This window comes from Ranitomeya imitator, chromosome 1, assembly GCF_032444005.1.
Source record: "Ranitomeya imitator isolate aRanImi1 chromosome 1, aRanImi1.pri, whole genome shotgun sequence".
Taxonomy (NCBI): domain Eukaryota; kingdom Metazoa; phylum Chordata; class Amphibia; order Anura; family Dendrobatidae; genus Ranitomeya; species Ranitomeya imitator.
This window is the reverse complement of record NC_091282.1, coordinates 491,288,638-491,309,585: the sequence shown is the minus strand read 5'-3', so window position 1 is coordinate 491,309,585 and position 20,948 is coordinate 491,288,638. Positions and strand designations below refer to the sequence as shown.

The 20,948-nt window shown below is 42.4% G+C and overlaps 1 protein-coding gene across 2 annotated transcripts in view; it reads right to left on the bottom strand.

Annotated features, from left to right (window-relative positions):
* The window catches only part of ABCA1 (ATP binding cassette subfamily A member 1), a 132,128-nt gene that overhangs the window by 69,359 nt on the left and 41,821 nt on the right, over positions 1-20,948 (bottom strand). For both annotated transcript variants that reach the window (XM_069765939.1, XM_069765928.1), the window contains exons 4-5: positions 18,016-18,157; positions 15,590-15,702 (exon numbers count right to left, since the gene is read on the bottom strand). In XM_069765939.1, coding sequence (XP_069622040.1) covers positions 15,590-15,702; positions 18,016-18,157 — 255 coding nt within the window. The remainder of the gene's footprint in view (positions 1-15,589; positions 15,703-18,015; positions 18,158-20,948) is intronic.

Below are 20,948 nucleotides of genomic sequence, written 5' to 3'. Positions count from 1 at the left end.
ATTCATGAGCTCTTGCTATCCTCACTCTCTTCAACTGACTGGCAGCTTTCTGCCTTCATACAGGGTAAGCATAAAGCTATCACTCAATGGTGTGGATTGGGTTAGACATACAACCACTGAAAGAACTAGCAGAGCTGCAGAAGATACAATAAGAAGCCCATTTAAGTGACATACTGCTGAAATAAGGGTCTCTGCCCATATTTTATACTGCCCTCAAAGTGCGAAGCATGAAGCCAGTGATTTTTTTTCAGCCTGTTATGTCAGATTTTTCCTGTGGTCAAAGCTTCTCCTATTTCCAGGCTACTTTATTTAAAGACAATGGTAATGTATAAGATTATTTCCTTCTATACTGTAAAAAAGAGAGCTATTTTTATAAAGTGCTCAGCACATTTCCCTTTGGCACTACAGAAATGTCTTACATAATTCCCTTGCTGCATTACTAGACAGGCGGTGTCTCATGGTGAAACAGAACCTATCCCATCAGGATGCACATTTATACAAGAAAACGAAAAAGAATACACATTCACTAGCTTCAAGACAGTTAGGCAATGCATCTGATCTGCACACACATTTATAAAATATTACAAGAATATTCTTTTTTTGCGATTACTGTGATACTACAAGTCACGGCTTACTTAGGGTATCTAACCTGCTCTTCATATGTTTTGCTTTAATGAAGGTTGTAATGATTTTAGGGGGCTCTAAAGTAAAGATGAAATAACGGATCACATTTATTCCTAAGTTGGGATCTCTTCCATCAACAATTGCACAGCTATGGGAGATGAGAGAGAACATCACTTACTACTTACATAGATCCTAATGAATATATCCCAAGTATATAAACCATAAGTAGGTAAACACTATCCCTCCACCCAAAAACACATATAAAAAATGGGGGTTAACACTAAAATAGGAGACAGGTGGTACTCAGTTGTGCCATATATTCCCATGCTTGTATATTGGAGACTAGTTCTGTGAATGCTAAGATTTATCCAGAATATAACAGTGTATTTCCGAGGAATCCTTTCTTGGATAACACTTGTCATACAATGCTGCCGGTAGTTGAACTCCAGACCTTGTAACAGAAAACCAGTCTGGATTTGCTGTGCCAGCCAGATTCTTCTTCAACTCTTTCAGAAAGGTCATCACCGGAAGGTCGTAGGACAGACTAAATGACTGACCTGTCAACCTCGTATATGCAGCCCTCCTTACTGCAAACATAGTAATAACCTAAACGCAGCTTCTTACATGACAAAACTAATTGTAGTAAGTGAGGCATCACATTGTACTGAATGTTTCGTGTTGCTTGGCACAGAAATACTACAATGCATCCAATCAGAACTCACAGCGTAGCTGCCTGAACCGCAAGATCAATCTAAGGCCTTTTAACACAAGTGCACTGCTAATCTACAGTCATCTAACAGACTGAGGATGAAAAGATTACTAGAAAACAAGACTGATCTATGCGGATTTCTGAAGTACATGATACCTTCTCTAATAGCTGTGTGCCAAGAATGGTCCCTGCACCAGTGATATATGCTAATATATGTTCAGCCAAAGTATCATGCTCATATTCAGATTTCAGCAAACCAATATCTGCTTTTTTCATCAATTTGTAAGATTTCAGACTTTTTATTTTCAATTTCTAAAGGAAGCCATAAAGGTAAGAAAATAATCTGTAACATACTGTATATTCGTATGCTGCATTTACAGCACACATAATAAAAATAAGCGTTATTACTTCTCAGGTGAAGACTTTCTCCTTTTGGTTTAGTGATCTAACTACTGTGGCCTGTGACAACTACACATTCAGTCTCACTAAAGAAAAAAATGGTAGTCACTCTAATAAGGCTGGTTTCAGATTTCCAACATTCAAGCACGGACTCAGATTGTGAATGATGGATGGGCTAAGATGCAACGAATCCATTCAAATATGGATGCCATAGGGATTTTGTCCATTTGGCATCTGTTTTTTCTATGCGCCTATTGAAATTTATGGGCAAGACTTATTCAAAACATGGATCGAAGTAGTGTATGCTGCAATTTTATTTTCACACGAGGACCACTAGTTGAGGGTAAAAATGTTCAGCCCATTCACCTGAACAAGCCCTAAGGGAGATATAATCAAATTGTGGCCTTCCCACATTTAAATCAGGGAAAAGCTAACAAAATAACAGGCAAATTATATACTTGCAGTCTTGAATTAAGGTCCTAAGACCACCCAGTATAGAAAAAACACCAAAATAATTTCTAAGAAATTTGCGTATTTCTTATGTAACATCTCCTTACTTAGGTATGAAAATATCAACACAACAAATAGTTTTGGGTGTTAGAAATCTATGCTTTGAAGATGAAACTGGGTGGCAAACCAACGCCTGTGCCACTTTTGTGTTCATAGGCTCCCAGATTTTAAAGAGAAGGCAGTGATAAACCACACGTTCACCAAAAGTCAAACTGTGTGGTCTCATAGTGTGCACTCTTTATGTGCTTTTTCCCACATTTTTCCTCACTCTGGCTTGCTTTAAAGGGAAGGTGCCACCAGTTTTTTTGTAGTTTTTTTTTGTGTGAAATTAAGCTTAAAATAGTAACTAAAATGTATTAATGCAATGTTTGCACTGTTTGCAAACATTTCTATATGAAAAATATTATATATTTTCTTACAAATATATATTTACCGCTAGGGGAGCATTTTGTGTGCACACGTTGCTGATTTTTCGCATTTTTTTTCAATCATGCTTGTGCACATGATGCATTTTTTTCAATTTACATTGATTTATTAATGATCTACAAACGCGGTACCATCCCTTTAAGAAAGCACTCATGATAGAATAAAACATGGCGGTGTATTAAGGAAATAAATGAACATCGGACAACTTTTTCTATTCCAAAAAAGCTAGAAATTCTGTGTCGAAAGGCAAATGTTGAGCAACATTAACCAACTCTAAGGCTGCATGCAAAAACATATTAAGTAATCATCCAAAAATATGGAAAGTGTCGAATGCAGGAAATGAGACTTCACTATTGTTAACAGTATTTATGCTGACCTAATGAATAAGTCACAAGTCTCATTTCTGCTGCGCGTATCATTTTCCTTATCTTGTCCGTGTCATCGTTTCTAGATTTGCTGCTATGTGTAGGAAAAATGTTCAATTTATCTGATTGTAATTATCTACCCATCGAGGATTTTTGAACCCTGTAAAAATTGCTTCATTTGTTTTAAGGTTGGCAATCGAAGCTTTTTATTTATGGAGTTGATAAAACACTCTGGATTTCCACTGAATATTGCATCCAATTACTTCCGCAGTGTGTGCACTTTGTAACAACATGTCGCCACCTAAAGAGCTACCTAAATGAGTCCATGGAGTTGTCCTTACTTTGTTTCCTTCTAGTTACAGCACCACCTTCTAATGCAGACTAATGTACTAATAGAGAATCCTGAAACGCTAAGTCCAAAGTCATGCACCGAAGGAACCTGTGGGATCATGGACTATAAAATGTGGCAGGTAATATGGAGAGGTTCTGTTGCTAAGGAGGATGTGACTGACGGTCCTTTTTGTAGACGGTCTCTGCTCTGACAAATTGTTGGAGGTCTCCCTTTTTTAACTTAGATTATCCCAATAGGATATTTGGAAATTGATTTTTGGTTGTGAAAACCTGTCTACAAATTGTAAATCCCCTTTAAAGGGAACCTGTCACCCCCAAAATAGAAGGTGAGCTCAGCCTACCGGCATCAGGGGCTTATCTACAGCATTCTGTAATGCTGTAGATAAGCCCCCGATGTAACCTGAAAGATGAGAAAAAGAGGTTAGATTATACTCACCCAGGGGCGGTCCCGGTTCTGTTCTGGTCTGATGGGTGTTGCGGTCCGGGGCCTCCCATCTTTTTATGATGACGTCCTCTTCTTGTCTTCACGCTATGACTCCGGCGCAGGCGTACTTTGTCTGCCCTGTTGAGGGCACAGCAAAGTACTGCAGTGCGCAGGCGCTGGGCCTCTCTGACTTTTCCCGGTGCCTGCTCACTGCATTACTTTGCTCTGCCGTCAACAGGGCAGACAAAGTACGCCTGCGCCAGAGCCGCAGCGTGAAGACAAGAAGAGGACGTCATCGTAAGAAGATGGGAGGCCCCGGACCAGACCGCGACGCCCATCGGACCAGAACAGAACCGGACCGCCCCTGGGTAAGTATAATCTAACCTCTTTTTCTCATCTTTCAGGATACATCAGGGGCTTATCTACAGCATTACAGAATGCTGTAGATAAGCCCCTGATGCCGGTGGGCTTAGCTCACCTTTGATTTTGGGGGTGACAGGTTCCCTTTAACACTAGGACTACTGGTATAGTCATTTTGACTACTTACTTGCAGTAGTTCTAGCCAGGGTTCACGAGTCCAGTAGTCCTAGTGTTAAACACAGTTGGGATATTGCAAAATAGTTACCTCTGGCCTGAAGACGATGCTTTTCCTGATGGTCTACTCAAAGCAGAAGAGAAACTGACCTCACTCTGCACAATTACCATGAAATAGATCATTTCAGAATCACCAATCTTTTCTCACACATGTGATTTATTAGCTTTAATATCTATAAAGACCACCTCTTTAGCCTGAGGAAGGGAAAAGTCTTCCCAGATTATCAGATTACAGTTTTCCAGCTCCAGCAGATAAAATGAACCATCTTTAAACAACCATCCCTTTATCCAGACCAGGTATCCTATGACAGATGTTCATATATTATGGACACTGGCCAACTTCATCACTGAGATGACACTCCTCTACAAGACTTTCAATACAGTTTTGGGTGGTCATCTGGAAGAGATTCACTGTATTTATTTCACTAGTTATTACATGGATATACTGCATTTCATGTAGATCCTTATAGTGTTTTTTTACTGTTACTATTACGGTTACAATTAATTCACTAGAATTGTTTACATTTTTCCAAAGTATTACATAATGTACCTATTGCCAGGAATATTCATAAAATAGCTGTACTCATCCCTGGCGCTTCAGCACGCTATCTCCGGTCCTGCTGGTGGTCTTCTGCTCACCTGGCTCTGTGACTAAGCACTATATACCAGACATGACCAATGCAGCTAATCAGAGGTAGGGCAGTAGTCACATGGGATATACGGGTGACTGCTGTCAAGAAAAGAGAAGATGTCAAGAGCACCTTACAGTAGATGCACTGCTGGTAGAGCAGGGGTTTACATGGGTGGGTGTCACAGGGGGAATCTTGAGCCGTCTCCGCTGCGGTCTCCCATTCTTCTCCAGCTGCAGTGGAGCCTGCTCAGCGGAGACGTCGGTCCCAGCGTCTAGCTCAGGCTAATACTGGACGACTGGTTACTACTGCCCTTCCAGGCTCTGTCCTTGTAGCCAGCAATGTTCAGCAGCGAGCAGTTCTTTCTGGGACTAAGTCCTGCTTTTCCCTTACTGAGCATGCCCACGGGACGACCTCCATTGGAGGTCGGGGGTCACATGCTCAGGTCCTGTTGCGGCTCCTATTGGTCTATCTGGAAAGTCTTGTAGCACTGCCGCTATAAAAGGTTCGCTGTTGTGAATTCTGTTGTCAAGCTCCCTCCTGTGGTCATGAATGGTACTTCGGCTGGTTCTGTCCATGGGCTTCCTCTGGTGGTTGTGAGTGGAGCTGCGGTTTCTGAGTTTCCTTCTACAGGTGACGAGGTTAATTCGTTAGCTGGCTGCTCTATTTAACTCCACTTAGATCATTGCTCCATGCCACCTGTCAATGTTCCAGTATTGGTCTAGTTCTCTCCTGGATCGTTCTTGTGACCTGTCTTCCCAGCTGAAGCTAAGTTCCTGCTTGTTTTTCTCTGGTTTGCTATTTTTCTGTCCAGCTTGCTATTTTGATTTTTGTCTTGCTTGCTGGAAGCTCTGGGACGCAGAGGGAGCGCCTCCGCACCGTGAGTCTTTTTGTAGGTTTTTGTGCTGACCGCAAAGTTACCTTTCCTATCCTCTGTCTGTTCAGTAAGTTGGGCCTCACTGTGCTAAATCTATTTCATCTCTGTGTTTGTCATTTTCATCTTTACTCACAGTCATTATATGTGGGGGGCTGCCTTTTCCTTTGGGGAATTTCTCTGAGGCAAGGTAAGCTTTGTTTTTCTATCTCTAGGGCTAGCTAGTTTCTTAGGCTGTGTCGAGTTGCATAGGGAGCGTTAGGAGCAATCCACGGCTGTTTCTAGTGTGTGTGATAGGATTAGGGATTGCGGTCAGCAGAGTTCCCACGTCTCAGAGCTCGTCCTATATTATTAGTAACTATCAGGTCATTCCGTGTGCTCTTAACCACTAGGTCCATTATTGTCCTTACCACCAAGTCATAACAGTACAGGTGGCCCAAAGTATTAATGCATCTCAATAGAGGGATAAGAGAAGTTCTGAGACCATTTTTTTTTCTTTGCAGTGTGTTTTGTCTCTCTTTTCCCCTTTACCTCTGGGTGGTTCAGGATACAGGTGTAAATATGGACATTCAAGGTCTGTCCTCTTGTATGAATAATCTCACTGCAAGGGTACAAAACATTCAAGATTTTGTGGTTCAGAATCCGATGTTGGAGCCTATGATTCCAATTCCTGATTTGTTTTTTGGGGACAGATCTAAGTTTCTGAATTTCAAAAATAATTGTAAATTGTTTCTTGCTTTGAAACCTCGCTCCTCAGGTGACCCTGTTCAACAAGTGAAAATCATTATTTCTTTGTTACGTGGCGACCCTCAAGACTGGGCATTTTCCCTTGCGCCAGGAGATCCGGCATTGCGTGATGTTGATGTGTTTTTTCTGGCGCTCGGATTGCTTTATGATGAACCTAATTCAGTAGATCAGGCAGAGAAAATCTTGCTGGCTCTGTGTCAGGGTCAGGATGAGGTAGAAATATATTGTCAGAAGTTTAGGAAGTGGTCTGTACTCACTCAGTGGAATGAATGTGCCCTGGCAGCAATTTTCAGAAAGGGTCTATCTGAAGCCCTTAAGGATGTCATGGTGGGATTTCCCATGCCTGCTGGTCTGAATGAGTGTATGTCTTTGGCCATTCAGATCGATCGACGCTTGCGTGAGCATAAAGCTGTGCACCATTTGGCGGTATTATCTGAACATAGACCTGAGCCTATGCAATGTGATAGGACTTTGACCAGAGCTGAACGGCAAGAACAAAGACGACGGAATGGGCTGTGTTTTTACTGTGGTGATTCCACTCATGCTATCTCCGATTGTCCTAAGCGCACTAAGCGTTTCGCTAGGTCTGCTACCACTGGTACGGTACAGTCGAAATTTCTTTTGTCCGTTACTCTGATTTGCTCTTTGTCGTCCTATTCTGTTATGGCATTTATGGATTCGGGCGCTGCCCTGAATTTGATGGACTTGGAGTTTGCTAGGCGCTGTGGTTTTTTCTTGGAGCCCTTGCAGTATCCTATTCCATTGAGAGGAATTGATGCTACGCCTTTGGCCAAGAATAAGCCTCAGTACTGGACCCAATTGACCATGTGCATGGCTCCTGCACATCAGGAGGATATTCGCTTTTTGGTGTTGCATAATCTGCATGATGTGGTCGTTTTGGGGTTGCCATGGCTACAGGTCCATAATCCAGTATTGGATTGGAAATCTATGTCTGTGTCCAGCTGGGGTTGTCAGGGGGTACATGGTGATGTTCCATTTTTGTCTATTTCGTCATCCACCCCTTCTGAAGTTCCGGAGTTTTTGTCGGATTACCGGGATGTATTTGATGAGCCCAAATCCAGTGCCCTACCTCCTCATAGGGATTACGATTGTGCTATCAATTTGATTCCTGGTAGTAAGTTTCCTAAGGGCCGACTGTTCAATTTATCTGTGCCAGAGCACGCCGCTATGCGGAGTTATGTAAAGGAATCCTTGGAGAAGGGTCATATTCGCCCGTCGTCGTCACCATTGGGAGCAGGGTTCTTTTTTGTGGCCAAGAAGGATGGTTCTTTGAGACCTTGTATTGATTACCGCCTTCTTAATAAGATCACAGTCAAATTTCAGTACCCTTTGCCGCTGCTGTCGGATTTATTTGCTCGGATTAAGGGGGCTAGTTGGTTCACCAAGATAGATCTTCGTGGTGCGTATAATCTTGTGCGTATTAAACAGGGCAATGAATGGAAAACAGCATTTAATACGCCCGAGGGCCATTTTGAGTACCTGGTTATGCCATTCGGGCTGTCCAATGCTCCATCAGTATTTCAGTCCTTCATGCATGACATCTTCCAAGAGTACCTGGATAAATTCTTGATTGTATATTTGGATGATATTTTGGTCTTCTCAGATGATTGGGAGTCTCACGTGAAACAGGTCAGAATGGTGTTCCAGGTCCTTCGTGCGAATTCTTTGTTTGTGAAGGGGTCAAAGTGTCTCTTTGGAGTTCAGAAGGTTTCATTTTTGGGTTTCATTTTTTCCCCTTCTACTATCGAGATGGACCCTGTTAAAGTCCAGGCCATTTATGATTGGACTCAGCCGACATCTGTGAAGAGTCTGCAAAAGTTCCTGGGCTTTGCTAATTTTTATCGTCGCTTCATCAGTAATTTTTCTAGTGTTGCTAAACCGTTGACTGATTTGACCAAGAAGGGTGCTGATGTGGTAAATTGGTCTTCTGCGGCTGTCGAAGCTTTTCAGGAGTTGAAGCGTCGTTTTTCTTCTGCCCCTGTGTTGTGCCAGATAGATGTTTCGCTTCGGTTTCAGGTCGAGGTTGATGCTTCTGAGATTGGAGCAGGGGCTGTTTTGTCACAAAGAAGTTCTGATGGCTCGGTGATGAAACCATGTGCCTTCTTTTCTAGAAAGTTTTCGCCTGCTGAGCGCAATTATGATGTTGGCAATCGAGAGTTGTTGGCTATGAAGTGGGCATTCGAGGAGTGGCGTCATTGGCTTGAAGGAGCCAAGCATCGCGTGGTGGTCTTGACGGATCACAAGAATTTGACTTGTCTCGAGTCTGCCAAATGGTTGAATCCTAGACAGGCTCGTTGATCGCTATTTTTCTCCCGTTTTGATTTTGTGGTTTCGTACCTTCCAGGCTCTAAGAATGTGAAGGCTGATGCCCTGTCAAGGAGTTTTGTGCCCGACTCTCCGGGTGTTCCTGAGGCGGCGGGTATTCTCAAAGAGGGGGTAATTTTGTCTGCCATCTCCCCTGATTTGTGGCGGGTGCTGCAAAAATTTCAGGCTGATAGACCTGACCGTTGCCCAGCGGAGAAACTGTTTGTCCCTGATAAATGGACTAGTAGAGTTATCTCTGAGGTTCATTGTTCCTTGTTGGCTGGTCATCCTGGAATCTTTGGTACCAGAGATTTGGTGGCTAGATCCTTTTGGTGGCCGTCTTTGTCGCGGGATGTGCGTTCTTTTGTGCAGTCCTGTGGGACTTGTGCTCAGGCTAAGCCCTGCTGTTCTCGTGCCAGTGGGTTGCTTTTGCCCTTGCCGGTCCCGAAGAGGCCCTGGACGCATATCTCTATGGATTTTATTTCGGATCTCCCTGTCTCTCAAAAGATGTCGGTCATTTGGGTGGTTTGTGATCGCTTCTCTAAGATGGTCCATTTGGTACCCTTGTCTAAATTGCCTTCCTCCGCTGATTTGGTGCCATTGTTTTTCCAGCATGTGGTTCGTTTACATGGCATTCCGGAGAACATCGTTTCGGACAGAGGTTCCCAGTTTGTTTCGAGGTTTTGGCGAGCCTTTTGTGCTAGGATGGGCATTGATTTGTCTTTTTCCTCGGCTTTCCATCCTCAGAGAAATGGCCAAACCGAACGAACTAATCAGACTTTGGAAACATATCTGAGATGCTTTGTTTCTGCTGATCAGGATGATTGGGTGTCCTTTTTGCCTTTGGCTGAGTTCGCCCTTAATAATCGGGCCAGCTCGGCTACTTTGGTTTCGCCGTTTTTCTGCAATTCTGGTTTCCATCCTCGTTTCTCTTCAGGGCAGGTTGAGTCTTCGGACTGTCCTGGTGTAGATACTGTGGTGGATAGGTTGCAGCAGATTTGGACTCATGTGGTGGACAATTTGACATTGTCCCAGGAGAAGGCTCAACGTTTCGCTAACCGCCGGCGCTGTGTGGGTCCCCGACTTCGTGTTGGGGATTTGGTTTGGTTGTCGTCTCGCTATGTTCCTATGAAGGTTTCCTCTCCTAAGTTTAAGCCTGGTTTCATTGGTCCGTATAAGATTTCTGAGGTTCTCAATCCTGTGTCGTTTCGTTTGACCCTTCCAGCTTCTTTTGCCATCCATAATGTATTCCATAGGTCATTGTTGCAGAGATACATGGCGCCTGTGGTTCCATCCGTTGATCCTCCTGCCCCGGTGTTGGTTGAGGGGGAGTTGGAGTATGTGGTGGAGAAGATTTTGGATTCTCGTATTTCGAGACGGAAACTCCAGTACCTGGTCAAGTGGAAGGGTTATGGTCAGGAAGATAATTCCTGGGTCTTTGCCTCCGATGTTCATGCTGCCGATCTGGTTCGTGCCTTTCATTTGGCTCGTCCTGGGGGCTCTGGTGAGGGTTCGGTGACCCCTCCTCAAGGGGAGGTACTGTTGTGAATTCTGTTGTCAAGCTCCCTCCTGTGGTCATGAATGGTACTTCGGCTGGTTCTGTCCATGGGCTTCCTCTGGTGGTTGTGAGTGGAGCTGCGGCTTCTGAGTTTCCTTCTACAGGTGACGAGGTTAATTCATTAGCTGGCTGCTCTATTTAACTCCACTTAGATCATTGCTCCATGCCACCTGTCAATGTTCCAGTATTGGTCTAGTTCTCTCCTGGATCGTTCTTGTGACCTGTCTTCCTAGCTGAAGCTAAGTTCCTGCTTGTTTTTCTCTGGTTTGCTATTTTTCTGTCCAGCTTGCTATTTTGATTTTTGTCTTGCTTGCTGGAAGCTCTGGGACGCAGAGGGAGCGCCTCCGCACTGTGACTTTTTGCGCCCTCTGCGTGGTCTTTTTGTAGGTTTTTGTGCTGACCGCAAAGTTACCTTTCCTATCCTCTGTCTGTTCAGTAAGTTGGGCCTCACTGTGCTAAATCTATTTCATCTCTGTGTTTGTCATTTGCATCTTTACTCACAGTCATTATATGTGGGGGGCTGCCTTTTCCTTTGGGGAATTTCTCTGAGGCAAGGTAGGCTTTGTTTTTCTATCTCTAGAGCTAGCTAGTTTCTTAGGCTGTGTCGAGTTGCATAGGGAGGGTTAGGAGCAATCCACGGCTGTTTCTAGTGTGTGTGATAGGATTAGGGATTGCGGTCAGCAGAGTTCCCACGTCTCAGAGCTCGTCCTATATTATTAGTAACTATCAGGTCATTCCGTGTGCTCTTAACCACTAGGTCCATTATTGTCCTTACCACCAGGTCATAACAGTTCGCATGGCCGCTCGGCCGTGCGCTAGTGTACACTTGTAAACGTGTGTGTGTGTTGACATGTGAAAGTCGCTCTTTAATCATCCCCTCCCTTGTATATGACTGCTCGCGTAAGGTGGATGATTGCTATCTAGCGCCCGACTTAGCTATCAGCACGTGACACACAGCGTCAGATTCCTGTGACCGCTAGTGCGGCGCCGTGCGCTTTTACAGTGCTTTCCTTACCCAAGCCTGGGTGGTTAGTGGCGTCCGCCAGAGCTGCACCGCACGCACTCTCGTGCATCTAAATTATTATTTTGGTTACGCTGACACCCCAGTTGCGGTGTTGAGCGCAAGATGTCTAGTTGTACTCTAATCCCGAGTCTAGAGGTAGAGTTCTGTGACTCCTTGCTTGCGCTCTTTGTGCGGTACTGCGGCCCTGTGGTTCGCTTTCTTCATACTGGGTGAAGTTAACCCGTGTGTGAATCCATATTGTACTGCCATATAGTCCATCATTACTTAGCAGCAGGTACCATCTCTGCACGGTGGACCCCGGGCTGTGAACGCACCTTACCCTATTTTTCTAAATATTTGGTGCGTTCCGCTAGCCCTAACAGTTGGGTACACTATTATCACTCTTACAAGTAGGCACATTGGCACATTATTGAATTAGTAAACAAAAAAACACAATACATGAATATATCATGTCATCCTGTATGGTAGATGTATGTTACACAATATTGAACAACTTTTACCCAACTAAAATTCAAGCCTCGGTGTTTTTTAATCCAATGCCATATTGCTTATAACAGCTACCGTCAGAGAAAGTTAAACATTTATCTGAACTTACAAATCCACATAGGAAGAATACGATTGTAGCGTGTGTCTATAATTGTTCCAATAATAAGCCTTTGCCCTGTACTGATTGTACGCTGCACGGTATGCACATTACCGTAAACTGGCTATCAATGGCTGATAAAGGAAGACATTCTGCGAGGCTGACCTTAAGCCGAAAGCTTCTGCTATGTAGCCAGAAACCAATTGCATATACGCAAGTATATATTTTCATAATCTACTAGGAGGGAAATTAGGGAAAATAGCTTTTATGCTATGTTTGATCAAACACAATATTACTAAGAACCCTGTGTTATTTGGATGCACTTTTTCTTTTTACTTATTTAGTTACAGCAGGGTTTTTGCTCATTTTGTTTCTTGCAGGTTTTGAAGAAGGGAAATTTACATTATATAGTTAGAGTTAGAGATAAAGTATTCAGAAGAAAAAAAAGCTTTATTTTTTTCATTAACACAACTACTAGTGATGTGACCCTCTAAATGAAAAACAAAAAGAGAGATCTTTCTAATGGTCTTTTTACACCTAGGTCTGTAACCATGACAAGAAAGTATCCCTACATCTTGGTTTCAAAATCATCACAGATGAGGATTCTTTACAGAACGAGCAGTGAAAACTTAGATATCCTCTTTCACAAAATGTTGTGATGATTGACTTGTTAAACACTTTCAAGAAGGGCCTTGATGCTTTTCTTGAAATCCAAAATACCAAAAGGGCTCGTGACAAGTTTTCAAGTCATCCCCTATCCATCAGATAGGTGCCCTTCCTCTCCATTCTCTATGGGATTTGCCACAGATAGCTGAACACTGTACTTAGCTTTTCTGAAATTCCATACAAAGTGAATGGAGCAGAGGTGAGCATACTTAACTTCAGATCAATTCAGACAGGGCTCAATGCCTCATTCTAGTGGTGGTTCTAGGGATTAGAATGTTGTCCCTTACCGAATGGAACTTCAAAACTTGGCATAAACCCTTTAAACACGTATACATAATTACAGAAGACAGGTAACTCATTCATTGCAATTAAGAAGGATTTTTTCTTCCTAAATAAAGGCAATTTGTAACTACGACATTGTTTTACTTCCCATCCTCTGAACCAACAATTACCTACCTTAAAGGTACCTTCACTCTGAACGATATCGCTAGCGATCCGTGACGTTGCAGCGTCCTGGCTAGCGATATCGTTCAGTTTGACACGCAGCAGCGATCTGGATCCTGCTGTGCCATCGTTGGTCGGAGCAGAAAGTCCAGAACTTTATTTCGTCGCTGGACCTCCCGCAGACATCGCTGAATCGGCGTGTGTGACGCCGATTCAGCGATGTCTTCACTGGTAACCAGGGTAAACATCGGGTTACTAAGCGCAGGGCCGCGCTTAGTAACCCAATGTTTACCCTGGTTACCAGCGTAAACGTAAAAAAAAACCAAACACTACATACTTACATTCCGGTGTCTGTCCCCCGACGCTGTGCTTTCCTGCACTGGCTATGAGCGCCGGCCGGCCGTAAAGCACAGCGGTGACGTCACCGCTCTGCTTTACGGCTGGCCGGTGCTGACAGTGCAGAGAAGCACAGCGCCGGAGGACAGACACCGGAATGTAAGTATGTAGTGTTTGTTTCTTTTACGTTTACGCTGGTAACCAGGGTAAACATCGGGTTACTAAGCGCGGCCCTGCGCTTAGTAACCCGATGTTTACCCTGGTTACCAGGGGACCGGCATCGTTGGTCGCTGGAGAGCTGTCTGTGTGACAGCTCTCCAGCGACCACACAGCGACGCTGCAGCGATCGGGATCGTTGTCTAGATTGCTGCAGCGTCGCTTAATGTGACGGTACCTTTACAGCATCAGCTAATTTACCATGTTAAAAAAGTAAATACAACTGAGCAGATCACCAACAGATCAAAACAGTAAACAATAGGCACCAAAGACACTGGCAATAAACTTTCTGGTACCCACATAAAAAAGCAATTATAAGGCTATGTGCACACGTATGCAGAATTGACATGCATATAAACACTAGCGTTTTGCAAGCGTAATTAGCTTGCACAATGCTAGCGTTTTCCAAGCGATCTGTAGCATCGCTTGGAAAACTGATTGACAGGTTGGTCACACTTGTCAAACATAGTGTTTGACAAGTGTGACCAACTTTTTACTAATGATGCTGCCTATGCAGCATCAATAGTAAAAAGATAGAACATTAAAAATAATAAAAAAAATTGTGATATTCTCACCTTCCGACGTCCCCGCAGCCTTCCCGCTCCTCGTGATGCTCCCGTTCCCAGTAATGCCTCGCGGTAATGACCCCAGATGACGTAGCATCACGTGACACCGCTACGTCATCACAGGTCATTGTCGCAAGGCATTACTGGGAACGGGTGCATCGCGAAGAGCGGGAAGGCTGCGGGGACGCCAGAAGGTGAGAATATCACGATTTTTAATTTTAATTCTTTTTTTTTAACAGGTATATTGTTCCAAGGGCCTGGAGGAGAGTCTCCTCTCCTCCTCTCTGGGTACCAATCGCACATGATCCGCTTACTTTGCACATGGTGGGCATAGCCCCATGCGGGAAGTAAGCGGATCAATGCATTCCTATGTGTGCGGAATCGCCGCGATTCCGCACAATGAATGAACATGCTGCGTTTTTTTCTGGAATTCTGTCGCGTGAAAAAATGCAGCATGTGCACAAAAAATGCGGAATCCATTAAAAATGATGGGATGCTTATGTAAGCGCTTTTTTTGTGGAAAACGGCCGAAAAAAACGCTAAAAAAAACACGCTAAAAATCCTGAACGTGTACACATAGCCTAAAAGAGCCTATCAATCTAGTATGTGATCATGTTATAAAAAGACTAAACAAAGTATTAGGGAGTCAAAAATGAAAAAGTAAAATACCACTTTAAGCAATAAAATATGCATTCATTCACAGACAATTTTTTCTATTGTTTAGGTAATCCACTCTACCTATCTGTAAATTAGATTAGTAATACTTGAGCTCCTTAGGATCTACTGTATGCAATTCAAAGTCTAAAAAAGTTGATGTATCTAAACTACTACTACAAGTGTTAAGGTCAGTTTACAACGCCCAACCAACGGCATGATATGACCGCCGATTGGTGAACTTTTATGGGCTGTCAGTCATTTGAATGCCTCTTTTACACAGGCAGGCCAAAGTAAACAATCTGCACTGAGCGATCTCTACCAGATCCATCAGTGAGTATAGGCTGCATGGTTCTTGGCAGTACGAGTCCTGTTAACACAGGATGATACACCGTCGAGAATGATGATCTTTTATGCTGCCTGTTTACATGTCAAGAGAATCGTGAAAAGATCGTTTTTAATAATGGTCATTCACAATTATCTTGCAATGTAAATGTCCAGTCTTGATGTCAGTGTAGGTATATAAGGACTCGCAGAATTGTATTGCATTCAAATGATAACTTACCTGTACCCCGAAATCTATGCAAACTTGCAAGGAACTTGTGCAGGTCCTTCCCACTTGTGTCTTTTTGACTATATAGCAGCAACTTTCTTGCGTCAGAAAACAACCGAGAAACTCTAAAATTATGCAAAAAAAAACAAAACAATAATTTCATTTTACACAAAAATCTGGAACATTTCACTATGAAGCAACTATTCTAAAAGGTATTGTTCACTTTAAACTACCATTACTTGGTATAGGAGCTGACAAATAGCATTCTTCTCACAATACCTATATAAGCTATTAAGCTGAATGCATGAGACAGTTTACAACCTTTACCTCTGGTTATGACAGCAGTATGGTTGGAGCATCCAGCAACCACTACTTTAACACTAGGACTACCGGACTGGTCACCCCCCCTAGAACTACCGAATGGAGTAATTTATTTTTAGAGTTTCTTGCTCCTGGTATTGTTGTAGCTTTAATTTATAGAATGTATAGAATGTATTTAGAATGTATAGAATGCAAAATAGCAAGAATATTGTCAGGCTGTAGCTCAGTTCTTCTAGCCATATGAGCAATTAGAAAAACTGCAGGCCGTATTCTACAGAAATTACGTAGTCCACTCGAGAGTTCACTGGTTCCCTGACGGATGTTCTGTATATGTCCTGTGTATGTCAAGCATATTTGCAAAAATGCTAATTATTCTAAGTCAAAGCCAACATTTATTCTTAACATACAAGTAAATGAAAACTAAAAGAAATAATAACATTCAGTGATAAAGACTTACATAATATAGTAGGGAGTCAAAATGACTCCCTTTGGTAATTAAAGGTAAATTTTGAAAAAAAAAGTACACTTTTTTTCCAAAATTATTTATTGTCACAAAATCTTTTTTAGCATCCTAAGTGAGTAAAAGTCACCAAGTCTCAAGCCGAAATTCGGAAAAATGTAGTCACGAAAGAGAAATAAAAATTGCGAGGAGTCAAAATGACTCCATCGTTAGTTCTAGTATTAAGTTCAATATAAGCTTTTGATAAAATTGTCTTTATCTCAAATCCTTTTAAAAGGCAAATGATTAAATCATTTTTGCTTAATTTGACTCTGTACATAATCAATAAATACAACACACTGCATATATTAGTTTAGTGAAAACAATGGCTGTGGTTTATCAAGCAATTTTAGCTAGAGTCATAAGAGTTATGGCTAGACTTCTGGAATGGCTAGAGTTCTGGGAATGGCTAGAGTTCTGGGAATGGCTAGAGTTCTGGCAATGGCTAGAGTTCTGGGAATGGCTAGAGTTCTGGGAATGGCTAGAGTTCTGGAATGGCTAGAGTTCTGGAATGGCTAGAGTTCTGGAATGGCTAGAGTTCTGGAATGGCTAGAGTTCTGGAATGGCTAGAGTTCTGGAATGGCTAGAGTTCGGGGAATGGCTAGAGTTCTGGAATGGCTAGAGTTCTGGAATGGCTAGAGTTCTGGGAATGGCTAGAGTTCAGGAGTGGCTAGAGTTCTTGAATGGCTAGAGTTCTGGAATGGCTAGAGTTCTGGAATGGCTAGAGTTCTGGAATGGCTAGAGTTCTTTAGTGGCTAGAGTTCTGGAATAGCTAGAGTTCTGGAATGGCTAGAGTTCTGGGAATGGCTAGAGTTCTTTAGTGGCTAGAGTTCTGGAATAGCTAGAGTTCTGGAATGGCTAGAGTTCTGGGAATGGCTAGAGTTCTGGGAATGGCTAGAGTTCTGGGAATGGCTAGAGTTCTGGCATGGCTAGAGTTCGGGAATGGCTAGAGTTCTGGGAATGGCTAGAGTTCCAGAATGGCTAGAGTTCTGGGAATGGCTAGAGTTCTGGAGTGGCTAGAGTTCTGGAATGGCTAGAGTTCTGGGAATAGCTAGAGTTCTGGGAATGGCTAGAGTTCGGGAATGGCTAGAGTGATGGGAATGGCTAGAGTGATGGGAATGGCTAGAGTTCTGAAATGTCACTGCTTTAAATGTGATAAACTTTTGCACAACTGAAGTTGCGCAAAAATTTTCCAACCTTTGATGCTTTTACACCAGTCCCATCAAATTTTTTAAAAGTTGGTGTAGCTCTGGTGGGAAGAATTATGGCCAAGAATGACTAACATATTAATCATAATTTAATCTACAAAGGTGGCTTATTTTATGGCAGAAATTTACACAAGACCCTGAATATCTACATTTCTTGCAATGGATTGAGGGAGTTGAAGGGTGCACCATATTGATTGAGAAGCGCACGCCTTTTAATGAATTGGCAAATCTTCCTCTGGTGCTACCTTCTTTAAGACTGGATAACACAAAGCTTTCGGGGCCATTGCATCTACAGTATAAACATTCAAAACGAGATATCCTCAGTAAGTTCTTGAAAACCACATTTTATGACACAGACTTGTAATAACAATAATAGTAATTAGAACAGTAGGGCAAAAATTTTCACTTACATGGACCTATTGAAATTTCCAACATTTCCTGGTGACTCTCCGGGTGTTGGGTATCGAAAGCAAGGGTTATTAGCATTGCAAATAATCCCCTGTACCCATGGCAAAGTTCCGGCAGATGGCATTGCTTTGTTTGGAAAATGGCCTGTCGAAAAAAAACAATAAAAAAGACATAAGTATAAAAAATAATACTGTGCATACTGTATGTACCGTGTGGTTAGCAAAATAATAACCCCTCTAGAGAGGAGCTACAGAGGGGAAGGCGACAAGCTAAAGCCCTTAATGGTAATACAGCTGGAGGGGTCTGTGCCTCATTACCATGAAGTCCGTTGAAGGAAGAAAATTTTTGCATATAAAAGGTCATATATATAAAAAAGAGACACAAGAAATAGCAAATATTATGAGACAGCGATTAAAATTTCCAAAGTGAATGACCCTCCTGAATTCTTTCTAGATGGCAGCTTCTTAGAAGCAGCCTGTAAAATTACATTTATACAGAAAATTGCTGAAGTAGACTACGTACAGCGAGTAATAGGTAATTAATAATAAGCAATCATGACACAAGGCAAACATTTAAATACAATTTCCAAGAATACATCCTTATTGCTCCAGATGTGCAGCATGAAATTCTCTGTGTAATGTCACCAATGATCTCTTAAAAACCCATCACATTCTGTTTGCATACTTGAACATAGGCACATACATAGAAATCATGGGGCCCCATAGCAGACATCCTAATTCCCCCCAAACACACACACTCCTCGCCAACAAAATAAATAAATTGATATGGCCACAGAAGAGCATATCTCGGAACTTTGCAGCCTTTACAAAATACTTTTCCTCCCACTAGAGCAGGAGATTTCCCTTTCATTGCACCCATAAAGCATGATGCCATCAAAAGTGCCGTACAAACACTGTATAATACCCACACAGTGAATTCCTCCATAGTACCCTCCACACGCACAGTATGATGACCATACTGTACCCCACGTCAACTACCCTGGAAAAGTATGGTCACCTCAACATTGTATGAACCCCCAACAGTAACCCTTACACAGCCAACATTTGATACATGAACCTGGTTTTAGTGATCTGATCCATGGTCTTTCCTTAGAAGTGCCCACCGGTGACCGTACGTGTAGGCTTTTATCCCTCACCTAGAGATAACTTGTGAATAATAAGCATTTCTAGACCTGTTGAACCTGACTATAAATTTTAGCGGGCGCAGTTTGCCATCAGAGATAGTTTTTCTTTTAGGGCTTGTGTAGACGACCATATTTTTGTTCTGAGTAAAATGAAGGCATTGTATAAAAGCCTACTTTATTATATACAATGCTCTGAATATTTTGGCGAAGTATAGCATACTTTTATATTATTCTCACGTTATATATTTTGCCTAGTTGTTATTTTTTTTTGCCAAAGCATAAAATAAGAGGGATCACTGTTTTAACGTATAAAAAATACTACGGTAATTATGAATATAATAAACAGCTGAAATGAGATTATTTTATTATTAAACCCTAATTGTATCCTTTTAGTTAGTTATTTATTAGCGATAGGAAATGAGTATTGATTAATGTTAGGAAATGTGTACAGATTAGGTTGAGGATTAGGAAATGTGTAATGAGTAGTGTCAGGAAATAGATTAGGGTTAGGAAATGTGTACAGAGTAAGGCCGGGTTCATATGTTCATATAAAAAAAAACACAGTCCACTCCAAATAACGGCCCTGACTGGATCTGAATTCAGCTGCATATCATAAATCGGACCAGACCAGTACTTTTTTTTTTTTTTTCTTCACACAGAGCCATTTTTTTAGGGGAGAATTGCTGCTGTGTTACATAGGTTAATATTGTCTCAGTATGCTGTATGTTGTACATATGGACATAAAATATGACCAAATGGGTCCGGCCTAAATTTGGATATGTTATCGGATCAATACATGGAAGTATCATAAAGGGAGCAGGAGTTTTCTCACCTGTGCAGCACTATAGAAATCCTGAAAACATGGCGTGTTGGGGGCCGTGAGGACTGGAGTTTGGGATGGTCATGAAGTCATTTTTCCCAATGTGGAGTAGACTGTCAGAATAGCAGTGGAGCACAGGACGGTTTCCAAGAGAAAGAGATCAGCAAGAAGAGTCACAGGACCCTGGTCAATTGGCCTTGTTGGTGGATGCCAGACCAGAGCCTTACGAATCTTCTCTCCTCTGCCGGTATCCTAAGCGCTTATTTGGTTAGTAAGATGGCGCAATGTCATGCATATGTCATGCCGCAGTAATATTATCACACCAAGTCTAGATATTAGAAAAGGTGTCAGGAATATTGCCAGGTAGGAGGAGGTTCTCATGGCTCTGGGCTGGCAGGGAAGTACTACCGACGTTGCCGCTCGACCCATGCACTGCAATTATTTCTGCTCAACTTTAAAATATGCTGCCTTTTTGTTTTTTTCTATAAATATCCCATTTCACTCTTAACTTTTAAAGAAGATTGGAAAATCCTGTTCACCTGGGAAACCTTTGTAAAATAGGCAAATGCCTCAATCAAAAAAAAACTGACAGTAGCTACAGTGCGTGCAAGTGCAGAAGGCCACGCGGCTGCTATGGGTTCTGTGAGACAGTGGTGGCGCGGTGCCAGTGCCCCGCACCCGCCATTGCAACTTTAACTGTATCAGCATCCTGGACTACATAGCGCCTGCTGCCCTGAATTGTGCATGGGGTTCAGAATGCTTGCTGCAGAGACCAGAGCAGTGGGGGAATGAGGAGGAGAAGAGGTGAGTATTGTGTTTTTTTGTTTTTTGTTTAAATCTGCAAGTACATTGTGGTGACCATAATACTGTATAGAGGACTATGGGGAGTGCATTATACTGCATGGATTATGGGGCCTGCATTATACTATATGGAGGATTATGGGCTGCATTAAACTATATGGGGAACTATG